The sequence below is a fragment of the Spodoptera frugiperda genome, chromosome 10, assembly GCF_023101765.2.
Source record: "Spodoptera frugiperda isolate SF20-4 chromosome 10, AGI-APGP_CSIRO_Sfru_2.0, whole genome shotgun sequence".
Classification (NCBI taxonomy): Eukaryota; Metazoa; Arthropoda; class Insecta; order Lepidoptera; family Noctuidae; genus Spodoptera; species Spodoptera frugiperda.
The window spans coordinates 7,359,731-7,385,556 of record NC_064221.1 but is presented as its reverse complement, the minus strand read 5'-3'; the positions used below and the strand labels follow the sequence as shown (position 1 = coordinate 7,385,556).

The window sequence follows — 25,826 nt, the reverse complement described above, 5'->3', positions numbered from 1 at the left end:
CCCTGAATCCGAAGAGTAAAGGCAAAACGTACAGTTTATTGTGACATTCTTATTAATTTGCAATTAAAGAAGATTAAATGAAATATTTTTGTTTCTATCGACAAGTCATCGTCAACATCAGCTTCAAGAATTCGATTTGATTTGATAAAAAAAAAACGCAATGATTATGATAATCAAACTCAAAGTATTCAAGCTGTCGTCAAGGAAAACGTTTTTGGCATGCAACGTACAACCAAAATTGAATGAAGTCAATCAAGCGCATATTGGCCTGTCCCTGTCGCTATCGTGTGACCGGTGGCGCACTTTCGATAGTTTTCAACGCGACATTGTGGTTGTTTTTCGCAGCGAATGCAAGAAAGCGAGCGTTGTCGTGTCGCAAGTACCAGGGTGGCAGAACGCGGCAGGAGTAAATTAGGCGGCGGACACTCGGCTCGGCGCGAGTCGACGCGCGCACTCAGCGATATTGTTATCAGCCCGCCCCGGTTGCGGTAGGGCTGGCGATCGCGATGGGAATTTTATTTTTATTTTTTTTCGTTTGATTTTATTGTGTGAAATTTTATTTTCTTGTATAAAGCTAAAATAATATGATGTTAGAAACCTAGAAATAATATAAAAAACAAGTTAGGTGCAGTGTGTTAAACGTCGAATTATTAGTAGTTTCAAAATTTTACGTTTGAGAGTAAAAAGGTAAAGCACCACGTTTAACAACTTTAGCCTCGCGGTCTTGGTAGCTCCGAAAGGGCTCTTTATAACTAACTATTTTAACTTTAATTTCTAATACATTTAAGCAGTATTGTAAGTGATGTTGGAATACAAATATTATTAATTTATCACTTTGCAAAACGAATTTTAGGTATTCGTACACATACACATAGGTATTTAAAATTCTCAAAATATTATCAAACATAGAGTAAATTTCTGACTGCCTAGCGGGCTACCGGGATCGAAAAGCAGGAGTAAGAACGAGGTGGTTTTTAGTCAAAAAGAGTCTGACATTCCCTCTCGCCTCACCCAAGGCGAGAGAAGTCATTAGATGATTTTAACCCCTTAAAATAATAAAAAAATAAAATATTGTTAGCAAAAATAAATAAAATAATAGTATTAATAGTGATAGCAAAAATATTAAATAAATAAATATCAACTATTAATTCAGTGTACGTAGCAGCCCTGTGATGCGAGCGTGGCGGGGCGGAGCGCGCGTCGCCCGCCAGCCCGGGAACAAAAGCAGCCGCGCCAACGCCACTCCACGTCTACACTCCGACTATACAGTCTTGGTACTTTATATTTTTTCTTATTATTTTATACTGCATTTTATTTTTATTTATTAAAATGCACATATTAGAACAATAACTCTTATTCAACCATTGGGTTGAGTGTGAGATTGTTAATTCAAGTTTTTTTACTGTGATTTTATAGATGTGACGGGTCACCGATTGGCCACTAATTCACCTGATGGTAAACGATGGTGCTACCTGCAATGTATTATCGGTATTGTATAATACGGGATTGGACACCCACTTCAAGAGATATATAAGAGCGCGGTCAGAGCTCTGATTGGTCGGCGTGAAGAAACCAAACAATTAGAGCGCCAAACGCGTTCTCGTTTCGATTTCTTAAAACGTAAAACCAACGCATACTATGGGCGCAACTAGCAGCAGTTGACATCTAGGGAAAAAATAAAATGTATACACTTACAAAAATAATCATTATTTTAGTCTGCATTAGGGATCTTATCGACTGAAACACTATAATATAAGTGTAGTCAATAACATACCTATATTACATACATACATACATACTTTGTATTCGGTATCTGGGGGCACGGTAGTGCCCCCGCCAAGACGAGCCAAGCGAAGCGCAAGGGCACTACCTACCTTTTCTCGAAGCGCTTCGTCGTATTTTTGAACCTTCATAACTTGAGTTGGGGTTATACCAGATAAACAAAATTTTCAGGATATAATGTCAGTGGTAGACTTAATAAACCTCTAAAGTTTCAATTGCATAGCTCTTATACTTTAGATTTTATTGATATCTAAAATACCCCGATTTCGTCACTCACTCACTCACTCACTCACTCACTGATGATCAACAAAATTCTTAAGGTACTTCCTGAAAAGTATAGGGTTAGAAACTTGGCTCTACACGGGATCTGATTACTTTTTGACAGTGCGAGCTATATGGTCTCGTCTTGGCAACATTTAACATGAAATGTTTTTGTGGGATACAGTGTACAAGCGATACGGAGCGCGGCGCGCGGCCTGCCCGGGAACAAAGCCGAGCCTGTGCCACTCACCTTGTGACTACTGCGACTATACTTACTTGATACGTTGATTTTTGATGTACGAATTCAATTGGCGTGGGATTTTTTGTGGATGAGTTTGAATATTGCACAGTTGGCACGATGACTGGGCAACCGACTGCCGTGCAATATGTAGTGGGTCCGATTCGCGCACGGAGCAACTCTTTGTGTGATCCACGATTTGTTGTTTCGGGTCTAGGTGTGATGTGTATGTGAACTTGTATGTTTGTAAAAAGCACCCACGATACAGGAGAAAATCCTAATGTGAGCAACGTTAATGTAAGTTAATGTCACAATTAAGTACATGACAGTTATAGTTTGTTAAATTAAAACAAAGAAATAAAATAAAGTGAATGATTATTTTTTAAAATTAAAACGTCTGATCGACCACCGCACCGGTGAAAATATGTGTTTTTGTTTTATATTTCTCTGGAGATTTACAAATAGATTTGTCAAATTTATAGAAGTACAAATAATAATTAATATTTAACTATAAAAAAATGCATTAAAACATAAGTATCAAACACACGCGTCGCACTATAGGTACCATTACCCAATGATTCACCGGAGGCGCGGCGGGCCGCCACCGCGCGCCGCATCGGCACCGGCCCGTATACCGCACCACGCTACATACATATAATACATACATACATATAATACATACATATATATATACTATACATAGTTACATACTAACTCAACGTAGAAAACACCAAAATGTGTCTGGTCTGGCTAAACTATTCTACAACTTATTTACCACTGTTTTTTTTGGTTCTTCCAATGTTACTATACATAGTTACATATTAACTCTACGTAGAAAAGACCAAAATGTCTCTGGTCTGGCTAAACTATTCTAGAACTTATGTACCACTGTTTTTTTTTGATCATCCAATGTCTTCTCCCGCCTTGGGCGAGGCGGGAGGGAGTGTCAGACTCTTACTGACTAAAAATCACCGTGTTCCTACTCCTGCTTTTCGATCCGGAACCCCGGTAAACTCGCTAGGTAGTCCGCAGCTCCGGTATGTATCACTGTACAGTTAAATGTTAAGGTGGGTAGACTGTATGGACCTACGATTTGACAGTACAATCCGACTATACAGTTAAAACTACACAGTTAAATTGCAATTTTAAAGGCCGGCAACGCACCTGTGACTCCTCTGGTGTTGCGGATGTCCACGGGCGGCGCTGATCGCTTCGCTTACCATCAGGTGACCCGTATGTTCGTTTGCCCGCTATTTCATAAAAAAGGTATGTAGCGTGATAGCGTGCATTAGGTATTGTACCTGTTTTCAGTCTGACACTCTCGCCTCATCCAAGCCAGGGCCTGAAAAGTCATTGGATGATTTTCCCCCTTCTAAAAAACAAAAGATAGGTACTAAGGTAGCATAAAATAGCATCGCTTCTTTCAGTTCTCCGAAGGGACAATATATGAAGCAAGATTAAGATAACCAGATAAGGACCGTATTCTGTATTGCCAGTATACACAGTGCTCAGTGCTCACATTATACTTTGCTTGACCAAAGAAGCAGATCCTTGCTTAACAGCAACCACTCTACGTAAACATGGCAAGCAACTTGGTCGACCGCCACGCGTGAAGATGACTTGCCTTTTTATTCCCGATCCCGACTTGAATGATTCGCGATTCCCTGGGTTGGACATAAACGTATATTTCTTCATAGACTAACAATGTCTCAAGATCAAAAATGGAGAATGCTGCGTCAAGAACCGTGTCCGATGGTGTAAGATATAATAGGTGTAAAGCGAGGATGTATGTATCTATATTAGCACACTGCTTACTCTTTCGAAGATTAGAAGGCGGGACGTTAATGTGTTATGTACGTATTGCATTATTCGGATTTAGCGCCCCTTCTTCTTAAGTAGGTTAAAGCGCTCTCTAGTGATGTATAGTCGAACTACGATAACAACGAGTAGAAAAAATATTTGACAGATTTTAATAGATGTCATTAGTTGTCCTAGAGACGTAGGATACCTAGTTTTAGAAGACCTGATGAGGTGATTTTCTTATAGAATATACAATGTAAAAATAAGTATAAATTTAATAAAAACGTATTCATAAATAAATGGAATGTTTTGTAACTAATAAAATGGTCACCTTGTTGAGCGAGACGCGTCATTGTTAGCTCTACGCTCCTCATGTTTGCCTGGTACTTACAGTTTCTTTGGCCGAATTTGACGGTGTAAAACGGTGTATCTGGGGCACGGCCTACTCTTGAATTCAGTTCCGATAGATATCGACATTGATATTATTGTGTGTGATATTTCGTACTCTTGAGTTGCAACACTAGCGCCCTTTGCGTTTATATTGGATGGAAACTGAATGAACTAAATAATTTAGAGTTTGGCTTTTTATTTCGTAATCTGAAAGCTTAACTAACTGCTAACGGGAAATAAAAGCCGTGATGTTGTATCATGTGTGTTTTCAAAGTGATTTGTAAATAATAAGTTTACAAATCACTTTGGCTTTTTTTATTATAAAAAGCGCTATCTAGCGAAGAAATGCCGAACTACGATAATATACAGGTGACTAAATTCGACGTATTCCTCCCGGGATACTACTTATATTAATATACATGTATTATACATATAAACCTTCTTTTTTTTAGAACATAATCGCATCAGATGGTGTTCTTCAGTTCCTAATCCCCCAGACATAATTTCTACAGTTACTAGCCGAACGACTTTTAAATGCACGCCATCTAGTGGTTAATTTTGAAGAAAGGTTGATTTTAAAGAAGTCGCTTATGTCTAAAAAGTAAATAATAAATAACAATAATAAATAACGACGACGAATTCCGATAAAGTGGGATGCCTGATTTTCGCATTACTATTTCTGTTACTTAATATTGTTCCATTGACACTCAATACAAAATAAAACTGAAAATGTTCAATTCAGCGCCATCTATCGGGAAACGGGCCACGAACAACCTGGAACTAGTTGCTTTTTATCCTAAAGCGTAAAATAATTTTAAATAATCGAAGAAGTTGATTTTCTTATAATAATTTATGTTTTAAAATTAAAAGAAAGATAATAAAAACAAACACAAAATATTTCTGGCTAATAAAGCAGGTAACTTTCTTGTGCGAGACGTGTCATTGAGTCGATTATAGCTCTGCGCTCCTCATGTTTGCCTGGTACTTACTTAGTTACTAGCTTAGTTTCTTTGGCCGAATTTGACGGTGTAAAACGACGCATCTGCACAGAGGGCCACGGCCATTACGTATCTGTTGACAGCTCACAGTGAAAAGTTCACTTCATTGTTCACTTGGCGAAGTGATCAACGAATAAGTGGCAAAATTGTCAAATAGGTAGTTTTTTATAGACTAGAACTCAAGTGATTAACCAATATGACTTCTTCATACATAGACAAATTGTTTCTTGAAATAGATGTTAACTACTTGACTAGTTGTCTTTTTCCTAAGGTGCAAAATAATATTAAATAGGCGAACAATTTGATTTTCTTAGTGCTTTAAAATTATAGAGAAATATAAAGTTTATCACAAATTAATTGAAGGCTTTTCTGGCTGGTAAAGTTTGTCAGTTTCTTACTGTACAAGACGTGCCATTGAGTTGATTATAGCTCTATGCTTCTCATGTTTGCCTGGTACTTACAGTTTCTTTGGCCGAATTTGACGGGGTAAAACGTCGCATCTGCACAGAGGGCCATTGCGTATCTGTTGACAGCGACAGCTCTGCTGATAGTGAAGATTACTTGGCGAAGTGATCAACGAATAAGTGTCAAATAGCTACTTTTGTATGGGCTAGAACTCAAGTGATTTTACAAGTGCCCGGTGTCGCCGAAAGGCAACGATTTGACAGATATTTTCGTATCGATTCTTTACGATTATGATTGCATAAGCTTGTGGACATCAAATAACTAATGTGTCTGGTTATACCAGACTCATAAGTTATTTGAGTTGGTTCCCCAGCCCATAGACAAACTACTTCTCGAAAACTCAATTTCGAATGAAGAATACGTAAGTGTCTGATGTCATAACAGGTAAAGGAAAGTTACATAGCATTTGTATTCTGTGCCTATACCTGTTTAACTATGATTTAATTTTAACTATACCTATCTGTATTTTCCTGTATTACAATTTATGAGGTAGTATGTAGTTGAAATTAAGCAAATTAATTATAATTAAAAGTTTTTCTGGCTGACAAATAAAGCAGGCTACTTTGTGGAGTGATACATGCCACATTGTTGATTACACCTCTACGTTCCTCATGTTTGCCTGGTACATTCAGTTTCTTTGGCCGAATTTGACGGTGTCAAACGGTACATCTGGGCCACGGCCACGGCCTACTAGATCAACATTGATAAAACTCTTGCTTAAGTTGCAACACTAGCGCCCTTTGTTTCCATATTGGGTGGATATTGAATGAACTAAATGGTATTGAGTTGGCCTTTTTTTCTACATGAGCGCTATTTTAACAGCTACGAATAGGGTTGTATACACAAGTATACTATACAAATAGTATCGGCATTGAATAAGATTGAAATTGACAGAGATTCTTAAACATTTTTCGCCATTGATCTACTATTTGCAAAAATCTTATTGACACCATCAAATAGAGAATGCGAAGTCCACAATCGTCTCCGATGTTAAAACAGGTGCCTATATTTGCACCTTTGCTCATCCCTTCGGGAATTAAAAGGTGTGAAGTTATTAATAATTTATTGTTTGCACGCTGCTTTCTTAACTTATTAAAAGCACTATCTAGCGACGAAAAGACAGAACTACGATAATAGCGAGTTGGATAAGTATTCAAAAGATTTCAATAGATGCCACTAGTTATGCTTTTATTAAAGTACAATAATTAAAAAAATCGAATACGTTGATTTTCTTATAAAAATACGATAAAAAAAATAAAGATTTTCTGACTGATAAAGCAAATTACTTTGTTGTGCGGGACGCGCCCTTGTGTTGATCATATACTATACCTCTACGCTCCTCATGTTTGCCTGGTACTTCCAGTTTCTTTGGCCGAATTTGACGGTGTAAAACGGTGTATCTGGGGCACGCGCTACTCGTGAATCCAATTCTGATAGATCGACATTGATATTGTGGACTTCGTAACGCTTGAGTTGCAACACTAGCGCCCATTGCAATAATTTTGGGTGGATATTGAATGAACTAAATGGTATAAAGTATTTTTGTCCGATATCACAACAACTGCCTACACATAATAATATGCACCTCTGCTCACCCTTGGGGAATTGAATAGTGACGTGGTTGATTGTGTTATGATTTGTATGTAACGTACTTTAGTAATTGATTTTTAACTACTGCACTAAATTTTATTGTACTAACAGTTTTTCTAAAAGCGTTCTCTAGCGACATAAAGACGAACTACAATAATAGTGAGTTGAAAAAGTAAAATATTATTTCAATAGATGTCACTAATTGACCTTTTAGTATGGAATTATTAAAGAATTCGAATAAATAGATTTTCTTATAATAATATTTTCTTATAATAATATACTTTATGATTAAAAAATATTGAATTAGAATAAAAACATATTTTTACCTATAAACGTTTTCCACCTATAAAGATTTATAACTGATACATTATTATTGCTGGTCACATTGCATTGTTGGTAGAACGAGACGCGCCATTGTATAAGATTATACCTCTACGCTCCTCATGTTTGCCTAGTACTTATAGTTACTTTGGCCGAATTTGACGGGGTAAAACGGCCCATCTGAAGAAATGAGGACGGATTCTGCAACACAGTTTGTTGGAGATTTTAAGAAAAAAAAACTATTTAAAGTAAGTACTTATTTTACTTTTCGTTGAATGATGACTTGAAAAAAGAATAATGTTTTATATAATTTTATTTATTTATAATAATAATTAGTAATTTAGTTTTATTCTTTGCATGTATAATAAATGTAGGGACACAAATGCTGACTTTACTGATTGCGTTGAGTACGCTAGTTATAGAGCCAGTCAGACAGTCGCTTGTAACGCCGAACCGTAGGCGCACGTAGGAAATATATCTACTGTGTTTCACGTATTACCATCTTATTCATTTAATCCCAAATTATTGACCCTGAACTTAATATATAGCAGTAATAAGTGGTGTAGTGTATAGGTACACAGAGACATAATACACAGACAAACCTACATAAATATTTATTTTATAAATATATCTTGTAGTTTTTAGTGCATTTTGTTCGCACTATTATTTATTTTATATTTTTTTTAACTAGGGTAATGTAAATGATTTATTCTGAGATTAAAAGTATGAAACTGAAATTATGCTATTTTGTAATGTTTTATGTTAACTTACAAAATAATAAAGAGGAAACAATGTTGTAACATTATGAGTGCATTTGTTTAGTATTTAATAGAAATACATAACTTATTTATTTAATAAATTCTACAGTTTATTTCTTTGGATAATCGGAACAATAATATTCTTCTACTAATTTATAATCTTTGTTTATTTATTTTCTAATTTCATAAAGTCAAACTAACGCCCTCTAGTATTTAGTTAACGTACTGACACGTTGTAAAGCGTCATCAAAAGTTTCACGCTCGTAACTCGTTGGTACCTCTGTGTTTATTATGTTCGCCTGGTATAAAGAGTTTCTGTTAGCGAATATGACGGGGCAGATTGGGACAGCATTGCGATTCAGTAGTCACCAAACATCACAACGACGAGATAGAAGTTCACCGATGTTTCATCGATTTTAAAACTATTCGTTCCCACAGTTTTTATGAAACTTGACTTTGTTAGTTCATATTATTATTTTGTTTCAGCATCTTATTATTAACAAAGAACGTATTGATTGAGTACAATATGTTCATGCAAAGCAATTATTTATGGGCAAAAAAACTGTTCTGGCATACAAATACCACAAGATCTTAAATAATAGTCCATAAATATTAAACGGTATTAATAAGTGTACTTTCTGTACCTATTTACAATAATTTTACTAATTCATCTCAGAAACTGAATAGAAGTTTATTTAGGTATTTCCTTCAAAGCTTCGACAGCTTTATAAAACTCAAGCGCGCCATTTTCTTAACAATACAGCTCTTTGTTATTTATGTTTGCCTGGTATTTTTAGTTTCTTTGGGCGCATGTGACGGGGTAAATCCGTACGGCAATGATTTTTCATTACTTCGGACTAGTTTCCCGTTTTCCGATAGATGGCGCTGAATTGAACATTTTCAGTTTTATGTTGTTTTGACTGTCATTGGAACAATATTAAGTAACAGAAATAGTAATGCGGAAATCAGGCATCCCGCTTTATCGGAATTAGTCAAATTATCGCCTTAAAACCCATCCGATTTGCCATAAAACCTTAATATTAATATCCAACCCTGCTTAGTGTCATTTACACACACATAGACATGAGCGACTACTTTAAAATCAACGGGCGATCGAAACATTCACCTATTCTGACTAGGTACTTCTGACTTACAAATGCCAAGATCTTAATTAATAGTCATAAAATTTAAGTATTATTTATTAATATTTATATTAAACTAGCTTTTGCCCGCGACTTCGTTCGCGTGGAATAGTGACTTCCGGCAAATTTTTGGTTTTAACCACATAGTTCCCGATCTCGCGGGATCTCTTCAAAAATGAGATGTGGAAGATATTCCAGGGAACTCTTCAAAAATCAACATAATGAGCTCTGCGTTTGAATTTAATAGATGTATACTCACTTAGGGCATTGAAAAAATAGTTTAAAAACGGACTTAAACTAACTTAAAACTAAAGAAAGCTACGAATTACGAATTTATAACAATTAAAAAAGAAACTATATTACAACCTATCCTCTATGCTATAATAACCAAGCTTAAACTAAATAATTTAAAAGAAACGACTTAAATCTAATCTAATTAATTTATAAATTAGACTTACAATTTTATTAAAAAAACTAACTACAGTAACTACTAATAATCGATATCAAACTAAACCTACGTTAAATAGTTTAACCAAAAAACCAGGAAAACCCAACAAATAAACTTATTAATTGACAAATACAACGAAACCAATTTAGAATATACGAAACAGCAGGACCACTACAGACAAATAATCATACGACTGATAATACACTTCTTTTACGATAGTACCGAAGCGCTCGGCCGATACCCAACCAAATGAATGTAATCTATCCTATGTCCTTTCTAAGGTTCTAAACTATATCTGTACCAAATTTCAACCAAATCCGTCAAATAGTTGCGGAGATTAATGGTATAAGCATAGAATGTTCGACGTGGTTCTTTAATTTGACATAACTTTTTTATTTATGAACCGATTGACATGAAACAAACACTAAATGTAAATTTAAGCATCCCACAATATATTCGTGAAAACCGCATCCAACTCGGATCAGCCGTTTCTGAGATTAGCGCGCACAGACGAACAGACAAACAGACAAACAGACAAACAGACAAACAGACAAACAGACAAACAGACAAAAAAAAAGTTAATTACATTTTTGGGTTCGACATCGACATTACAATAACCCCTGCTATTTTTTTTATTTTTATTTTCAATGTACAGACAGCACTTTTCTACGATTTTATTATATGTATAGATGGTATTAATACGTGTACCTTTTTCGTACCTACTTACAAATCATTATGCTATTTTCTTAATAATGTAACTGAATAGAAGTTTATCTCGTTCAAAGTTTCGACAGCTTTACAAAACTCAAGCGCGCCATTTTTTGAACGTTACACCTCTTTGTTATTTATATTTGCCTAGTATTTTCAGTTTCTTTGGCCGCATATGTCGGGGTAAATCCGGACGGTGATTATGACTTTGGACTAATAAACTAGTTCGTACTCAAGACAGATTTTGCAACGTTTGTCGGTTGATTTGCGGCTGATATTATTATAAATAACCGAACTCAATCCAAAAGTTTATAAGTCTATATTTGGATTAGGAGAGATTTTTGATGCTATGTTTTTAAAGCTTCGGTACAAATGCACTTGTTCGATGGAGGCCTAATTTCTCAAACAATGGCTTTACAAAACTCGAGCGCGCCATTTTCTGAACGTTACACCTCTTTGTTAATTATGTTTGCCTAGTATTTTCAGTTTCTTTGGGCGCATGTGACGGGGTAAATCCGGACGGTAATGATTAAAGACTTCGGACTAGTTCTTACTAGACTAGGACTTAGACAGATTTTGCTGTTTATCGGTTGATCTGTGGCTAAAAAATTAAAAGGTGTTAACACCTTTTAATTTTTTAGCCACAGTTCAAGTATCTTGTGGTTTAAGTTCGACGAAACTTAAACCACAAGATACCAACAGATTAGTCTTTGGATTAGAAGAGATTTTTATGCAACGCTTCGATACAAAAGCGCACCAAAAGCGTTCGTTCGATTGAAGCCTAAATTCTCAAACAATGTAAGTACATAGTACATTTTCCCTGTAGGCTGGCAATGAGGTCTGCTGCTAAAACCGCATAAACATTTTTTCTTTATTACATGCAATTTTGTATAACAGAGTAAATAAAAATTCTCGCAACCATTGTTTTGTTTGACATAATCAGTCAGAAAAGAGAACTATTAAATTCTATAGGTTTGTCAAACCTCCTAGCGTTTATTACAGCCTAGTATGTGTGAAGCGTACGGGTAAAATGTGACGGGGTAAATTGAAACAAGAGTGACGCAATCCTACTAGTCTTCTTCCAGCGTGTCCGTTAGATGGCGGTGTATTATAGTTGTTGAATCAGTTTTAAAGACCTATTTTAGAATAGAATGCCTATTGTATATAAGAAGTTTAAAATAAAAAAACAATAATACATAATACCTATTCTTAACTGCGTTAGTCGCTTGAAATTCATAATGAAACCAAACCTTGGGCTGAACACAAATAGAACACTTGTCTCAATCTATGTGTCCCTGGTAGTCGAAGAAATCAGGACGGGGCAAAGCGGGTCGGTCTCTGTACGAATTTGTTCAGATACTGCGAGCTGTTCCCGCGGCTTCGCTCTCGTCAACTGACTAATCTATTCTATATACTTTAAGCTATTCTACCCTACTCTACCCTACTCTGCCATACCAACCCTACTTTTTTCTTTCATAAGAACGACGATCTCTTGACAATCTCTATATATAAAAATCAATTGCTGTTCGTTAGTCTCGCTAAAACTTGAGAATGGCTGCACCCATTTGGCAAATTTTAGTCTTGAATTATTTTTGGAAGTTCAGGGAAGGTTTAAAAGGTGAGAAAATAATGTTTGACGCGATACGCAGTTCGCTGGGCCAGCTAGTAAGTAATACATTTAAAAAAATATCATCCAATTAGGTGCACCGTGCAGTCTTTCAGAAGTTATGCGTGTACCAATTACCAGATCCAGTAAGCACCTGCATCAAATAACTTGGTATGGTAACTCACTCACTCAACAGCTACTGAAAGGTTTTTTTTTATGGTCAGAGAAACTGCAACTAATTAAATATGTACCTACATAGAAATCATGCTGTTAGTGTTCCATGCCTGAATATTGCAAAGATGCTGAAATGTTCGTAATGTAAAATTTAATAAAAATCACATTCTTGCACACCCTCCTCAAGCTATGTCATAATTAATTATTGTTTTTTTTTTCGATCTCGTAATTTAGAATATTGCGATTTTAAAGTCATGTCTATGTGTGGGTAAATGATACTAAGCAGAGTTGAATATTAATATTAAGGTTGTATGGCAAATCGGATGGGTTTTGAGGCGATAATTTGACTAATTCCGATAAAGTGGGATGCCTGATTTGCGCATTACTATTTTTGTTACTTAGGGCGGCTTGCGCAACATTTGATCTTAACAGAATTTAGTTAAATGTGTTTATCTAGCTAAATATGTTTAACCTAAATACAATTAAAAATCTCTTGCTCATGTCCGTATGGATGGTAATTTAACTAATCGTATTTAGAGAGTCGGTAATGCAGTTTCTTGCGTTCCTTTTTACACTTTCGTGCGTTGTAGATTTGACTTAGAGCAAAATTGATTCATTTCTTAAAACAAAAATGCGTAATATGGACCGACGAACTTTCAACTGACACATCAAGTCAACCCAGCTGTCACACATTGTGCTGTTGTGATTTTGTGAAATGTTCTCGTGGTATTTTTTATTGATTAATAATTATTATTTTAGTTGAGTCATAATTACCATGGCAAAAAAGTGTTTCTTCTAGGGCCCGGGGGCCTAATTTTACAAAAGAAGAACAGATTTCACTGATTGCAGCGATGGAACCATACACCCATATTATTGAGTGCAAAAAGACTGACCAAATAAAACAGAGTGAAAAGCAAAATGACTAGGTCAAAATAGCTAATATTGATTGAATATCCATTAATAAAAGTACATTTCCTTATTTGTTGCTAGTTTTTATTTATTACTATTTATTGAATATCCATTAATACATACATATCGTCACGCCTTTAAGCCAACCATTATGTTTACACCCAATTTTCACAATTTATGTTGTAAGTCCCATATAATGTGTGGTGAGCCTATTGCCTTATACCGGGCACATGTCCAGACTCCGTGCTATTACTGAGAAATTTTCGAAAATCCGAAAAAGCCCAGTAATACTTTGCTCGACCCGGGAGTCGCACTTGCAACCACTCGGCCAACGAGGCAGTCCATATCCATTAATAAAAGTACATTTCCTTACTTGTTTCTGGTTTTTAAATGTGGGGCTATTTGCTGTAACAAAAATATTGTGGTTTCTTTCGTTAGACGAAACCTAAAGAATTTGTGGTCCGAATACATTCCAAATAAGTCTGCTCTCTCAAACAATTCCCTCGGTCTATTAATATATTCTATAATCTTCTCGTCGTCGTCAGAATACAATTCCCACAAATCCATCTTACAAACTTCCTACCGACCTCTTTACAATCTTTTATAAAATAATAGTAAAATGTCTATAACCTACATAAATATGATGACGCGCGATTGGTACTAAACGTATTTAGCGAAGTTAAATAGCCATCTTTGGGTATTTAACTTTGACAGTTCGCTAAACGTGATTAGTGCCTAAATTTTTGTTGTGCAAGACGCTAAATATAATTAGCAGACTAAATGCGTTTACGTCACTTTTAAACTGTATTTAGCGACGATGCGCAAGCCGCCCTTAATATTGTTCCAATTCCAATGACACTCAAAACAAAATAAAACTCAAAATGTTTAATTAAGCGCCATCTATCGGAAACGGGTAACGAACAGTCCGGAACGCAAGTAACAATGTACAGGAACGTTTGTTGGTAACGTTTTGGAACCAGTACTGTCACAAACTACCAGGGACACAACAATCTGAAAGAGCCAGATGTGTCTTTTAACGGCGCATTCCAATAAACTACCGATCGGTAAATTTGCTTACGAGCCGTAGAATTTTGACATAAGCTCCATACAAAATGTGTCAAAATTCTACGGCTCGTAAGCAAAACCGATCGGTAGTTTATTGGAATGCGCCGTAAGTATACTGTAACAAAATTTTATTCTTTACATACAAGTTTACGGATATAAGTTTTTAAACTGACATGGTCACTAACACTATTATTAGAACTTATGACGGGATATTTACCATGTTTATTACTCCAGTTAATCCGTGATCATGGCGCTTGCAACAGTGCCGAAATATCGGAAACTCATCAAAATTAATAAACATGGTAAATATCCCGTCATAAGTTCTAATAATAAGTTTACGGATGTACTGGACGATAAAAATATTTTATTTTATCGTTTTTTTGTGTCTAATTTTACAAAGCGCCTATTTATTTATTTTTTACTAATAACATCAATTAATGTTGTTGATGTATGTAGAATAACGCCCTCTAGTAGTTAGTTCCAGTAACTGTCATGTTGCAACTAATTACAAGTATTAAGTATTTATTATCAATACATTTGTAAATTGAAAGAAACTTAACAATACTTTATCTAAACATGAATAAATTACTGATTGTTAATATAAAATTACTTCCATCCATCCGTATAACGTTGTAAAAACGACTTTGTTAGCCCACTCGTGGTGCGAGAGAGGAAGACCCGTTATCGCGCGCGCGCCGTGACAAAGACAAGGTACGTGCGCGTATCTACCTCTGTAATTATCATGTTCGCCTGATATACACAGTTTCTGTTAGTGAATATGACGGGGCAAATTGGGACAGTAAATGAGGTCGTTGGAGTGGTCAGAGTTTCTTTCTACACACACACTGCTTGCACGAAATTCATTGTTACTTAGGAATGGCATCGTATGACTACGTAGTTTGTTCGTCATTTTATTAATTAACAGATAGTGTACATCAATAAAATAATTAAGGGTAAAATCACAGTGTAAAATAATACACTCAATACATTCTTGAAAACCGCCTAAAAGACATGTTTGCCTAGTATTTTAGAATATTGCGCCAGGGTGAATTGAAAAAGTTAGTTGCGTTGGTAACGTACAGGAACATTTGTGATAACGTATTGGAACCGTACTGTCGCAAACTACCAGGGGGACATAAGTCTAAAGGAGGTAGACGTACATTTTACATAATAACGCCTGAATTTTTGGAATAGGAAGGCAGAAATGTACTTGCTTACCTACGTTACCATAATATTTTTATAATTTACTGCTTTAAAGACTATACGAATGTAGTATTTTGGTGAAAGAACAACAAGCACATCCATCGGACATCGTAACAAAAGGATTTGGTAAACGTACAACGTACTGACTATACCGAAATGTGGTGGGCAGTCAGCGGACTCAGTGGGGAGTTCCAGTGGGCGGGGCTTGGGTACTGTGTGTATATGACATAGACAGTGGATAAACTTTTTCATTCTTATGAGCGCCTGGTACTTCAATCATATGACACGGGGTCAATTGTGACAAGCAACATTTCGCTCAGCTTTAATGTAGAATTTGTAGACTTTTATTAAATTAACGTAATGTAATTAGAATTACTTAGTTCTACTATAAAAAATAGTAATAGCTATAAGCTAAAATCAAACTATAAGATATTAGTGCCTATATCTTAAAGAAAAATGTAGTGTAGGTTAATTATCTCGTATTAACGATACGTGAAGAAAGTATTTTAGAGAACATTAAGTTATTACATTTTTAGGTAACATAGGTTTTTAATCCCATTCGTAATAGTCTTGTAACGACTATTAATGCCATTTTCTTTTTTTATGAAATAGGAGATTTCTAAACGAGCAGACGGATTACCTGATGGCAAGCGATCAGCGCCGCCCATGGACATCGGCAACACCAGAGGGGTCATAGATGCGATCTTTTCTTGAAGGTTTGAAGTCGTTTCGGTTCGGAAGTACGGCCAACGACAGCTCATGCCACAGTTTTGTTGTGCGTGCGAGGCAAAAAGTTTTTACGGTACCTATTAATTGATATGATATTGTGTGGACTAGGTAGTAAAATATTATTTTATTAAAATTAAAACTTAATAGTAGGTACACAATAAAATAACATTATGTGATAATATGTCGCCGGCCGAGCGGCTGTGACCGAGCCGAGTAAATAAATTATGCAAAACAGTAAGCATCGAAATTTATATTTTTTAACAATTATCAAACAATAAACAAAGAAGACATAAGGATTGAACTGTGTCACAAGTTTCACGGCTAGATAAAAGATTCATAATATATACTGTATTACCTTTTACTTGGATCAATAATTATTCTTGTAACTTGAATACACACCCTCCTTTGATCACTAACTGAGTCTATATTCACTAAAGGTCCATTTACTTGAGAAAACTTATTGTTTTAACTTTCAACAAACACACATTGTCAACACAAAATTCACAATAAAAAATAAACAAACACTGGAAATAAAGAAATATACGATATCAATATACTTTTATACAAATATTTACGCAACTACATATATGATTTTGTTTAAAAACTTATTCCTAACAATTAAAAGAAAATATAAATTAAGCGCACGCGCCATTGCTCACGAGATTAAAACAATATGGCCGAAAATATAGAAAAAGGATGAAATCAATTGAGCGTTTAATTATAAAAAATAATAGCTTAAACATTAAGGCAACGCAGTGTATGGTTCAAAAACTAATTCGTTAATTTATTAAAGTCTAATGAAATTGCATCATCGTTTTATTCGTGATTTATTAGGTACTAACCATATAAGAAACATTATTTCAAAATTTTAAAGTAGCCCCACCCAACATGACGTTTCGATTAACTGCCTTTTATACTTTTATAGCACTACAACAAACAATGATTCAAAATTTCAATAAAATTGACAACGCGTAAAAATGTAAAATTTCAATAAAAAATACGTACGATAAATGAAAATACTAGCGAATTAATACGCTGTTGATGTCGCTAGTCAGTTTCATTCATAAAGGCTCGGGTTTGCAAGGAATCGGGACGTTGAGCGGGCTCCACTCAATGTTGAATGTTGCCTACCGCTCACCGCTTTTTGAGGGGAAAATCGTCCAATGACTTCTCTAGTTCTCTCATCTCGCCTTGGGCGAGGTGAGAGGGAGTGTCAAACTCTTACTGACTAATAACCACCCCGTACCTTCTGCTTTTTGAGCCGGAGCCCCGGTAAGCCCGTTAGGTAGTCCGCCCCCCTACCGCTACCACGACGATGTTTTTAGGCAACGTAAGGTCTTCAAGAATTTTAATCTACCTAAGTGTTATTGCCCGAAATGAAAGTGTTGCTAATTTTCTACTTCGCTTGTTTGTGATCCTTACCATGTTAAATTACTTCGATTTACGTATGAGATTCTCTCAAGTGTGTGAAGTTATTACGATTTTGTGTAATTTGCATTAAACACACATCCGTCTGTCCGTTCGCCGTCGTCCTGTCTTAGAATAGATTAACTTATAATAGAAACCTATACTACTTATTAGGAAACTCCTACATATTAGTCGAAATGAGACGATACATTCATATAATTATGATGATCCTAGTTATTCAGCGAAAGAAAAATAAAACAAAAAATAAAATTAAAATTGATACTTTTAATCGTTGTCGTAGTTCCTTCACAAAAAAAAATTGGTTTGACACATACCATTAATTCAGCTGAAAAGATTTTTACATTAACTTAATTATAAAACAAAACATTTGAGACTATTTTAAAAGAATATTTCACCACCGAAGTGTAACTTTCAGTCGAAAGAGAGCTCCCACAATGCAGTTAAGAATGTTTAAAAACAGCATTTTCAATATTTATTTTGCATACATTAATAAACTACATGGTTTCATCTGTTGTCGTGATGTTTTATAACCTACAGTCTTTCTCGATAAATGGACAAAACAAAAAAAATATCCAATACGAACCAGTAGTTCCAGATATCAGGGCGTTCAAACAAACTCAAGCTTTATAATATTAGTAAAGATAACATTGTGACTCACGTGACAAAAATACAGTATATTTGAGACAGTAATGATAAAATCTTATTAAAATATTGACTAAACTAAGTAAACGAAGTTCACATATAATTTTATTGTACCTTACTTTAACAAGATTTTATCATAATATAATCCTAACGACTTTAAAATAAATACAAAGTTATAACTTTTTCCAAACGAAATCGTATGAAATAGTATTTCAACATTGTTTTTACAGCATTGTGGGAGCACCATAATGAAATCAAGACTAGTGAGATCTATTCATTGGTTTTTATCAGGAGCTTACTTCAAAGGTGGTGAAATAGACGCGAAGGAAAAGCGGTTACATCATTAATGAGGGCTACAGACGTTTTTTTCTCATCAGACAATGCTACTATAGCGCGAGGTCCTGTTTGTATGTACGGTAACACGGGGTGAATAGATACAAAATAGATAGAAAATGTTCTAAAATCTATTTACCCCATTCCTGCATCTATTCACCCTGTTTTACGGTCCCATAAAGATTGATCTTGTGTTATTTTTCGACACCTAGTCATGCTACATTAGCACCGTGTGATGAGTAAAAAAACATTAGCCCTTTTAGCAAATTCAATTAAAATATCAGTACATTGATATATATGTATAAATAACTTAAAGGTAGCATAAAATACATTCACATCAGTCGACATGACATTTTGTAAAAACAATCAAAGCAATACACAATGTATTTTTACTAAATACAATGTGTCGAACTGAACACGCACATCTTTTGTGATGCAGTCGGTTAAAAAGCTACCTACTGGTACAATTTGACTGTGAAACTAATTTATATTTGATTTACTTTATAGTGTAGGTACTAGGGCGCCAGAATAGTTAAGAGTGTGGTATTCAAAAGTTGTGTCATGGCAAAATTAAGGGTTTCAGTACTTAAAATAAAAACTTTGTGAATTATGATGATACAGGCACATGGAAATTCACGTTATATGCAAATCAAATCATTAAAGAAATACTAGGAATTTAACCTCTTATCTTTTCTAGTGCCCTAGTACTGTAATAAGTTTTTAAAATAACACACAGGAAATGCAACCGCTAATCTAATAAACTAAAACTTTCAAACATATGCAGAAACTATATTTACAAATTAAATAATTACACTTACAAGTTCATGTGATAAAAAACTAAAACAAAAAATCCGAATTCCGAACTTTATATTCGATGAAAAAATAAGCTAATATTTACACAAAATGTAGATCTAATGTTTGACATTAGACTTGATTGGCATCAACATACATATTTTAATATGTTGTATATAACTTGCATTCTTTCTCAATATACATAATATATTTAAAGCATATTGTTGACCAAAATTGAATCGAAATTCAACAATGGGAAGCTATTTAGTACTATATTATTTTAAAGACTTGTATTTGCTTTTAAAACCTTGTTTGGATCATAGTGAACACAGAACAAATTACTATACCTAAGAACATTATAAAGGCCGCTTTTCTGACAAATTGTCCCAAAAAGGAGTAATAATTTGTATACATATTATTCATAGTTTTTGTAACATCACTGTAATAGATTTTTTCATACAATTTTCACCTTTTCGATACAATACATAATATTATATTTACAATGTGCACATTATGATAATTATCTAGATCAGTGGTAGCCAACCGGTGGCCTGTACACCACAAATGGTAGGTAAAAGGCAAAATATGGTGCACGAAATGGAAAAAAATACCCAAGACTAATGTCTGTCTAATAAATACCATAGTTACGAATAAAACATGCACGAAATAAACTTATGTCATAACAATGGAGAAGCATGATGTTTTTTATGGAATAGGAAGCTAACAAGCAAGCTGTTCACTTGATGGTAAGCAATCAGCACAAGACAATCTTAGTGTGGGACATGAAAAAAGTAGTCCCTAACCTAACAAGAATGATATTAAAGTGGTTCTTGACCAAGAAAAGGTTGGGAACCCCTGATCTAGATAAACAGACATATTATAGAGCTATCTGTATTTATTTACATACATGAACATGTTGAAACAACTGCGCTTTTAAAAATTGTAAGTAGAGAGCGCAGCACATTGCATTTAATAGTAACTAAAATAAGGTGATATGACTGAGAGTATTTTAATATTATGTTGTTATATGTATAAGTATAACATAATATGTTTAAAGAACTGGCTACATTCAGTAATCACCTTTATACCTAAACGTTTTTGGTAATATGCTTTTAAAAAAATGTGATTTTATAAGTATAAGTATGACAATATAACCAGCCTGCTTAACTACAAGCTTTATTCTTAGTGCACAGACAAATGAAAAACACAAAAAAAAAAGAAACAAAAATCGTTCTCTGCAATTTTAACTAACTATGAGAATTAGACCTACATTCACAGTAGAAAATTCTAGATACACACTACAATGTAAAAGCACTGCTCCTAGTACTGATTCCACGGCACATTATCAATTGCATGTTTCTTTAGTTTATGTTTTTTCAAATATTTAGAGTCTATGAACGCTTCTCCACATATAGAGCATACATATGGACGCTCTCCTGTATGTGTTCGAAGATGAACGACCAAATTACCTTTGAGAGCAAAGAACTTCATACAAACTGAACATCCAAACTTCTTTTCCCGTGTATGAGTTAGTTGATGAGTCCTTAGATGTGTTTTTGTCTTGAAACGTAAAGAACACAGTTGACAGGGGAATGGTCTCTCATTAGTATGTACCCGTTCATGCATCAGCAACATTGCCTGGCTCGAACACCCTTTCCCACAAATACTGCACTCAAACCTCTTTGCGTTCTTTACTTTTAAGTTCTTGTGTGTGAGTATATGAGCCTGCATGTCTTTCTTTGAGGGTAACACCTCACCACACTCAGAACATAACAATTCTGTAGGATCAACTATATGTGTGCTTTCTATATGCTGCTCCAAAGCAGACTCAACTGAAAACATCTTCTTACACAATGAACAAGCATACCCCAGTAACTTGCCAAGGTTTGTTGTAATTTCTTGTTTCACAGTCTTCATTAATTCTTCTTTTACTTTTATCACTTTGGACTTGGTGCAGTCGTCAGACTCCTTGTGATTGGCCAATGCTGTCCTGTTGTCAAATGTTTTGTCACAATGATTGCAAGCAAATGGGTTCAAGTGAGTCAGTCTATGAGTTTGCATTGTGATCTTTTGGTGGAACCTCTTGAAACAGATGTCACACTCAAATTCCCTGATACCACTGTGAATCATCATGTGACGCTTCAAGTTGTTGGGATTGGCAAATGTCTTGTAACAAACATTGCATCGTGGTTTAATATTGTTGTGACCATATTTGATGTGCTGAGTCAAAGCATTGCGTCTAATTAGCTGGTTACAGAAGGGACATGTGATCAGGAGCCCAGTACTGCTGTGGAGTAACATATGTCCTGTGAGTATTTCTGCTGACTCAAAACCTTTACCACAGAGATTACATAAATTTTCGCCGGCAGGGTTGTGCTTGAACTGGTGCTTCTCATACTCAGCCAAGTCATCAAACTGCTCTCCACAGTCACACAAGAATGTACCATCTTCCTGTTGTAGTACTGTAGCTATTTGGCTGTCGCCTGCATACTCTATGATTAGTTCTGAGCCATCATACTTCAATATTTGAAACTGGGAGGAGTCATCACCTTCACAGAATATCACTTCTTGGGATAAAGCATCACCATCTTCATCTTCATTGGCGACTAACTGGGAATCAGTTAAGTACTGGATCCTGTCATTACCCTTCAAAAGGATAGTACCATCAGTATCCGAGGTAGTCAAAATTTTGATGAAATTTTTAGCATTTGGCTGGTCTTTAATAACATCTGTGGAGATAGTTTCAATGATTTCATGATCTTGTGATTCCTCACCTTCTACCAAGGTCTGTTGCTGATCCATGTCCATGCTGTTCTGACTTTCATCAATGTTCATGGCCCCTTCCAAATCTTCATTTTCTTGGCTCTCCTCCTCATTTTCAAGTATAGTAGCTGGTACATTAGCAGATACTTTGGTGTTGGACATGAGGAATGACTCGATGGAGTCTTCAAACTGACTTTGTGAGCTTTGGCTCTGTTGGTTTGAGTAGGAGTCTGTAGTTTCTTCCATTGGTGCATCCTCCAATGTTTCTAACTTAACATTGGAGGCTTCTGTTTGATGCTCCTTGTCTTTGTCATCAATAACCAAGACATAGCAGCAATCATCATCACTATCGGTAGGTTCCTGCTTTATGAGTGCTTCTAGTTGCTTGATAGGATCATTATCGAAATCATCCTCTTCCTGTTGATACTTTTCTAACACAGCATTGAGCTGCTCACGTAACTCACTGTCCATTTTGATGCACTGCTTTCGAAAATTATATGCGGTGTTCATTATAGAGAAACAATCGGCACACAGCTTCTGCGGTAGACCATCGTCTTCTTTCACCTGAAATGTTTATAATTTTATTTATAGTTTATGTTAACTGTAAACATGTATTTTTATGTAAATATACAACAACAGAGTTTCTTGCTTGTTCTTTTCTATTCAAAGCTAGACTTTGGAAGCACCTAGCTTCACTGACAGACTATTATTTACCTATTAATGGTTTAACTGGAACAAATGATTAGACTTTGACTTAAAGTGTACTTTGAGTGGTATTATTTTATGAATAGAATTACAAATTATAAATAACTAAATGCAGTAGGATGAGCCCTACTTCTTAATAACAAACCTTTTTTATTGAATAATGATTAAATACATAATTAATAATCCAGTACATCTACAGGTTAATGAACTATTACACATGAGTACAAGACCATTAGCTTTAATGAGAACTTCCTAATTTGTAACAAATTAAAAATAATTCACAATAATGGTAATTTATTGCTTACAGGTTCCTTGTGAGTTCTAATTATGTGTTTTTATACGAAATGGAATTCTAATTAGGTAAGTACTTCTTCAAACTACATGGATTGAAAATACCAAATGTATGAAACTGAATTCTAATAATAACAACACAGAAAATACCACTAAGATCACTAAAAACTGTAAAATTTTAGCATCGTGGTATTTAAAATTACCTGATGTTTATGCTTATGCTGAGTTTGTGACGCTAATCTAGATAATTCTCGACAGTTTTGCCGCCTTTACTGTTTATCGTACGATTGCTACATGGGATTTATTTTGACATACCTTTCAAAGAAAAATCAACTTTATTGTTATTGACGTTCATACAATAACGTCGAGATTCGTTTGCAATCGCTACGTTTTCGCGGCGATTTTCAACTTCCAAGTGAGGTTATGTTCCATGTCAATAATTAACAATCTGACATACTTTTATGACATTGCAGCGATTAAAATCAAGGATTCATCTCTTTTATCACGAAATAAACACGTAACAACGGAAATTCTACGTACCTCAATCGTAGTTACTTCAAGAAACTTCTCAGTTACATTCTGTTCCGAATCCAAGAGTGACACTTCGGAATTGGCAGACAAACAACAGCGGCAAAGATCGGACCACGTATCCATTTCAATAGACGCACATTATTATCCAACCAGTAACACCTGGAAAAATTAATAAAAACACTATTTAGATACATTGTTTTGACAGTTAGTAATCAAAGACCACAATAAGGTATCCAAAGAGTAAAAATTATCTACGGACCATGCCCATAAAGACGATCTATTCAAAATTATAGACAAGAGACGAGCGTGCAAAATGGAGGCAAAGGCAACTGCGCGCAACGGACGTAGCGTAGCAATAGATAATGATTTGAGCTGTCAAGGTGGTACTACTGACAGTCGACCGAGTGCGCGTTCCGGTCATATTATGTCACTATTTTAGACACTGGCAATAAAAATAGCGTTGTTTTCCGCATAAAATCACTTTAAATAATTAAATTATTTTTAAGTATATTATTTCATTAATAATCTCGGGTTTATTGTATAGAATGTAATTTTTATAAATATATAATTACAAAAATGTTTTCTTCATAAATTGTTTATGGTATTCAATTACTTACCTTGAAGATTGGTGATTGAAATTATTAAAGTATGTAAAATAAAGAATAAACTAATTTTTAATTCTTATAATTTAAGTTTTTTAAAATTAATTATTACACGTGCATTTATTTTATGTTTATGTAATCGTAAATTGTTTTCATAGACAATATTATTGACAAATGGACTCATTTTATTGTTTACCTTTTTGACAAAGGTTGATCGAAATAATTTTTTTAAATTAAATTTTCTTCGCGTTGATTGTAAACAATAATATTATATCATAATAATATGTGTATGACCAATATCATTGTATAATTATGATTAATTTCGTTAGTATTTTAAGAAATTAGGCCGTATTGTTTTCGTTATTTTGTGTTTATTTCATTATCTTTATTACTTAATTAAATAAATATTAATCGATAAGTAAAGGAACTTCATATAGGTACTGTATTAATCTGAATATTATATTTTTAATAAAAAACTAAAGTGAATTTTTATTTTGATAACAACGACATCTAGTGGACATCTTGTGAACACATTTCAGTAGCTTTGCAATGAGTTACGACTTAACCCTTGTGTATATCTACATAATTATTACCTATAGCATAGAGGGTCAATACTAATATTTATAGGTATGAACTAATATGAATGGCTAATGATCAACTGATGGCTAATGATGTACATATTAGGTACGAGCCTATTGCTTAATATTATTTAATCCGGTCGATAACGGCCACAGCGCTTGCAATGCTTTTCACACGATTATTTATTTCTGCTGTTTTTATTTTTAGTTTTTAGATCGGTTGAAGTAATTTCAGTAATCGAAAAATTGTGTCTTATTACGGAGTCTGGATTAGGATTAGTGTTCAGTGTATGTGATTTCTCCTGTATCGTGGGTGCGTTTACATACAAACATACAAATTCACATATTCGTGACCACTCATGACACCCAGACCCGAAACAATAATTTGTAGATCACACAATGAGTCGGTCAGCCAGTTGCTCAGCCACCGCACCAACCGTGCAGTTGGGTTTCTGATTACTCAAGAGACTGACGCAGGCACACACACATACACACATAACGTCACGCCTTTTATCCCCGAAGGGGTTGGCAGAGGTGCACTTTTACGGCACGTAATGCCGCTGTACAATGTACA

The 25,826-nt window shown here is 34.8% G+C and overlaps 1 protein-coding gene across 1 annotated transcript; it reads right to left on the bottom strand.

Moving 5' to 3' along the window:
* Window positions 1–18,259: 18,259 nt before the first annotated feature.
* Window positions 18,260–24,485, bottom strand: LOC118277197 (zinc finger protein 567). Its single transcript, XM_035595916.2, has 3 exons — window positions 24,332–24,485; window positions 24,082–24,231; window positions 18,260–23,109 (listed from the first exon to the last, which is right to left on the bottom strand). Exons 2-3 carry the CDS (start codon window positions 24,193–24,195, stop codon window positions 21,103–21,105), a joined length of 2,121 nt encoding a protein of 706 aa, XP_035451809.1. The 5' UTR covers window positions 24,196–24,231; window positions 24,332–24,485; the 3' UTR covers window positions 18,260–21,102.
* Between the last annotated feature and the right edge of the window lie 1,341 nt (window positions 24,486–25,826).

Bases quoted from the DNA above. Each gene is read 5' to 3' on its own strand.
- LOC118277197 (XM_035595916.2), bottom strand. From the start codon at position 24,195: ATGGATACGTGGTCCGATCTTTGCCGCTGTTGTTTGTCTGCCAATTCC. The intron at 23,110-24,081 runs GTACGTAGAATT...TAAACATTTCAG, and splicing joins TTGAAGTAACTACGATTGAG to GTGAAAGAAGACGATGGTCT.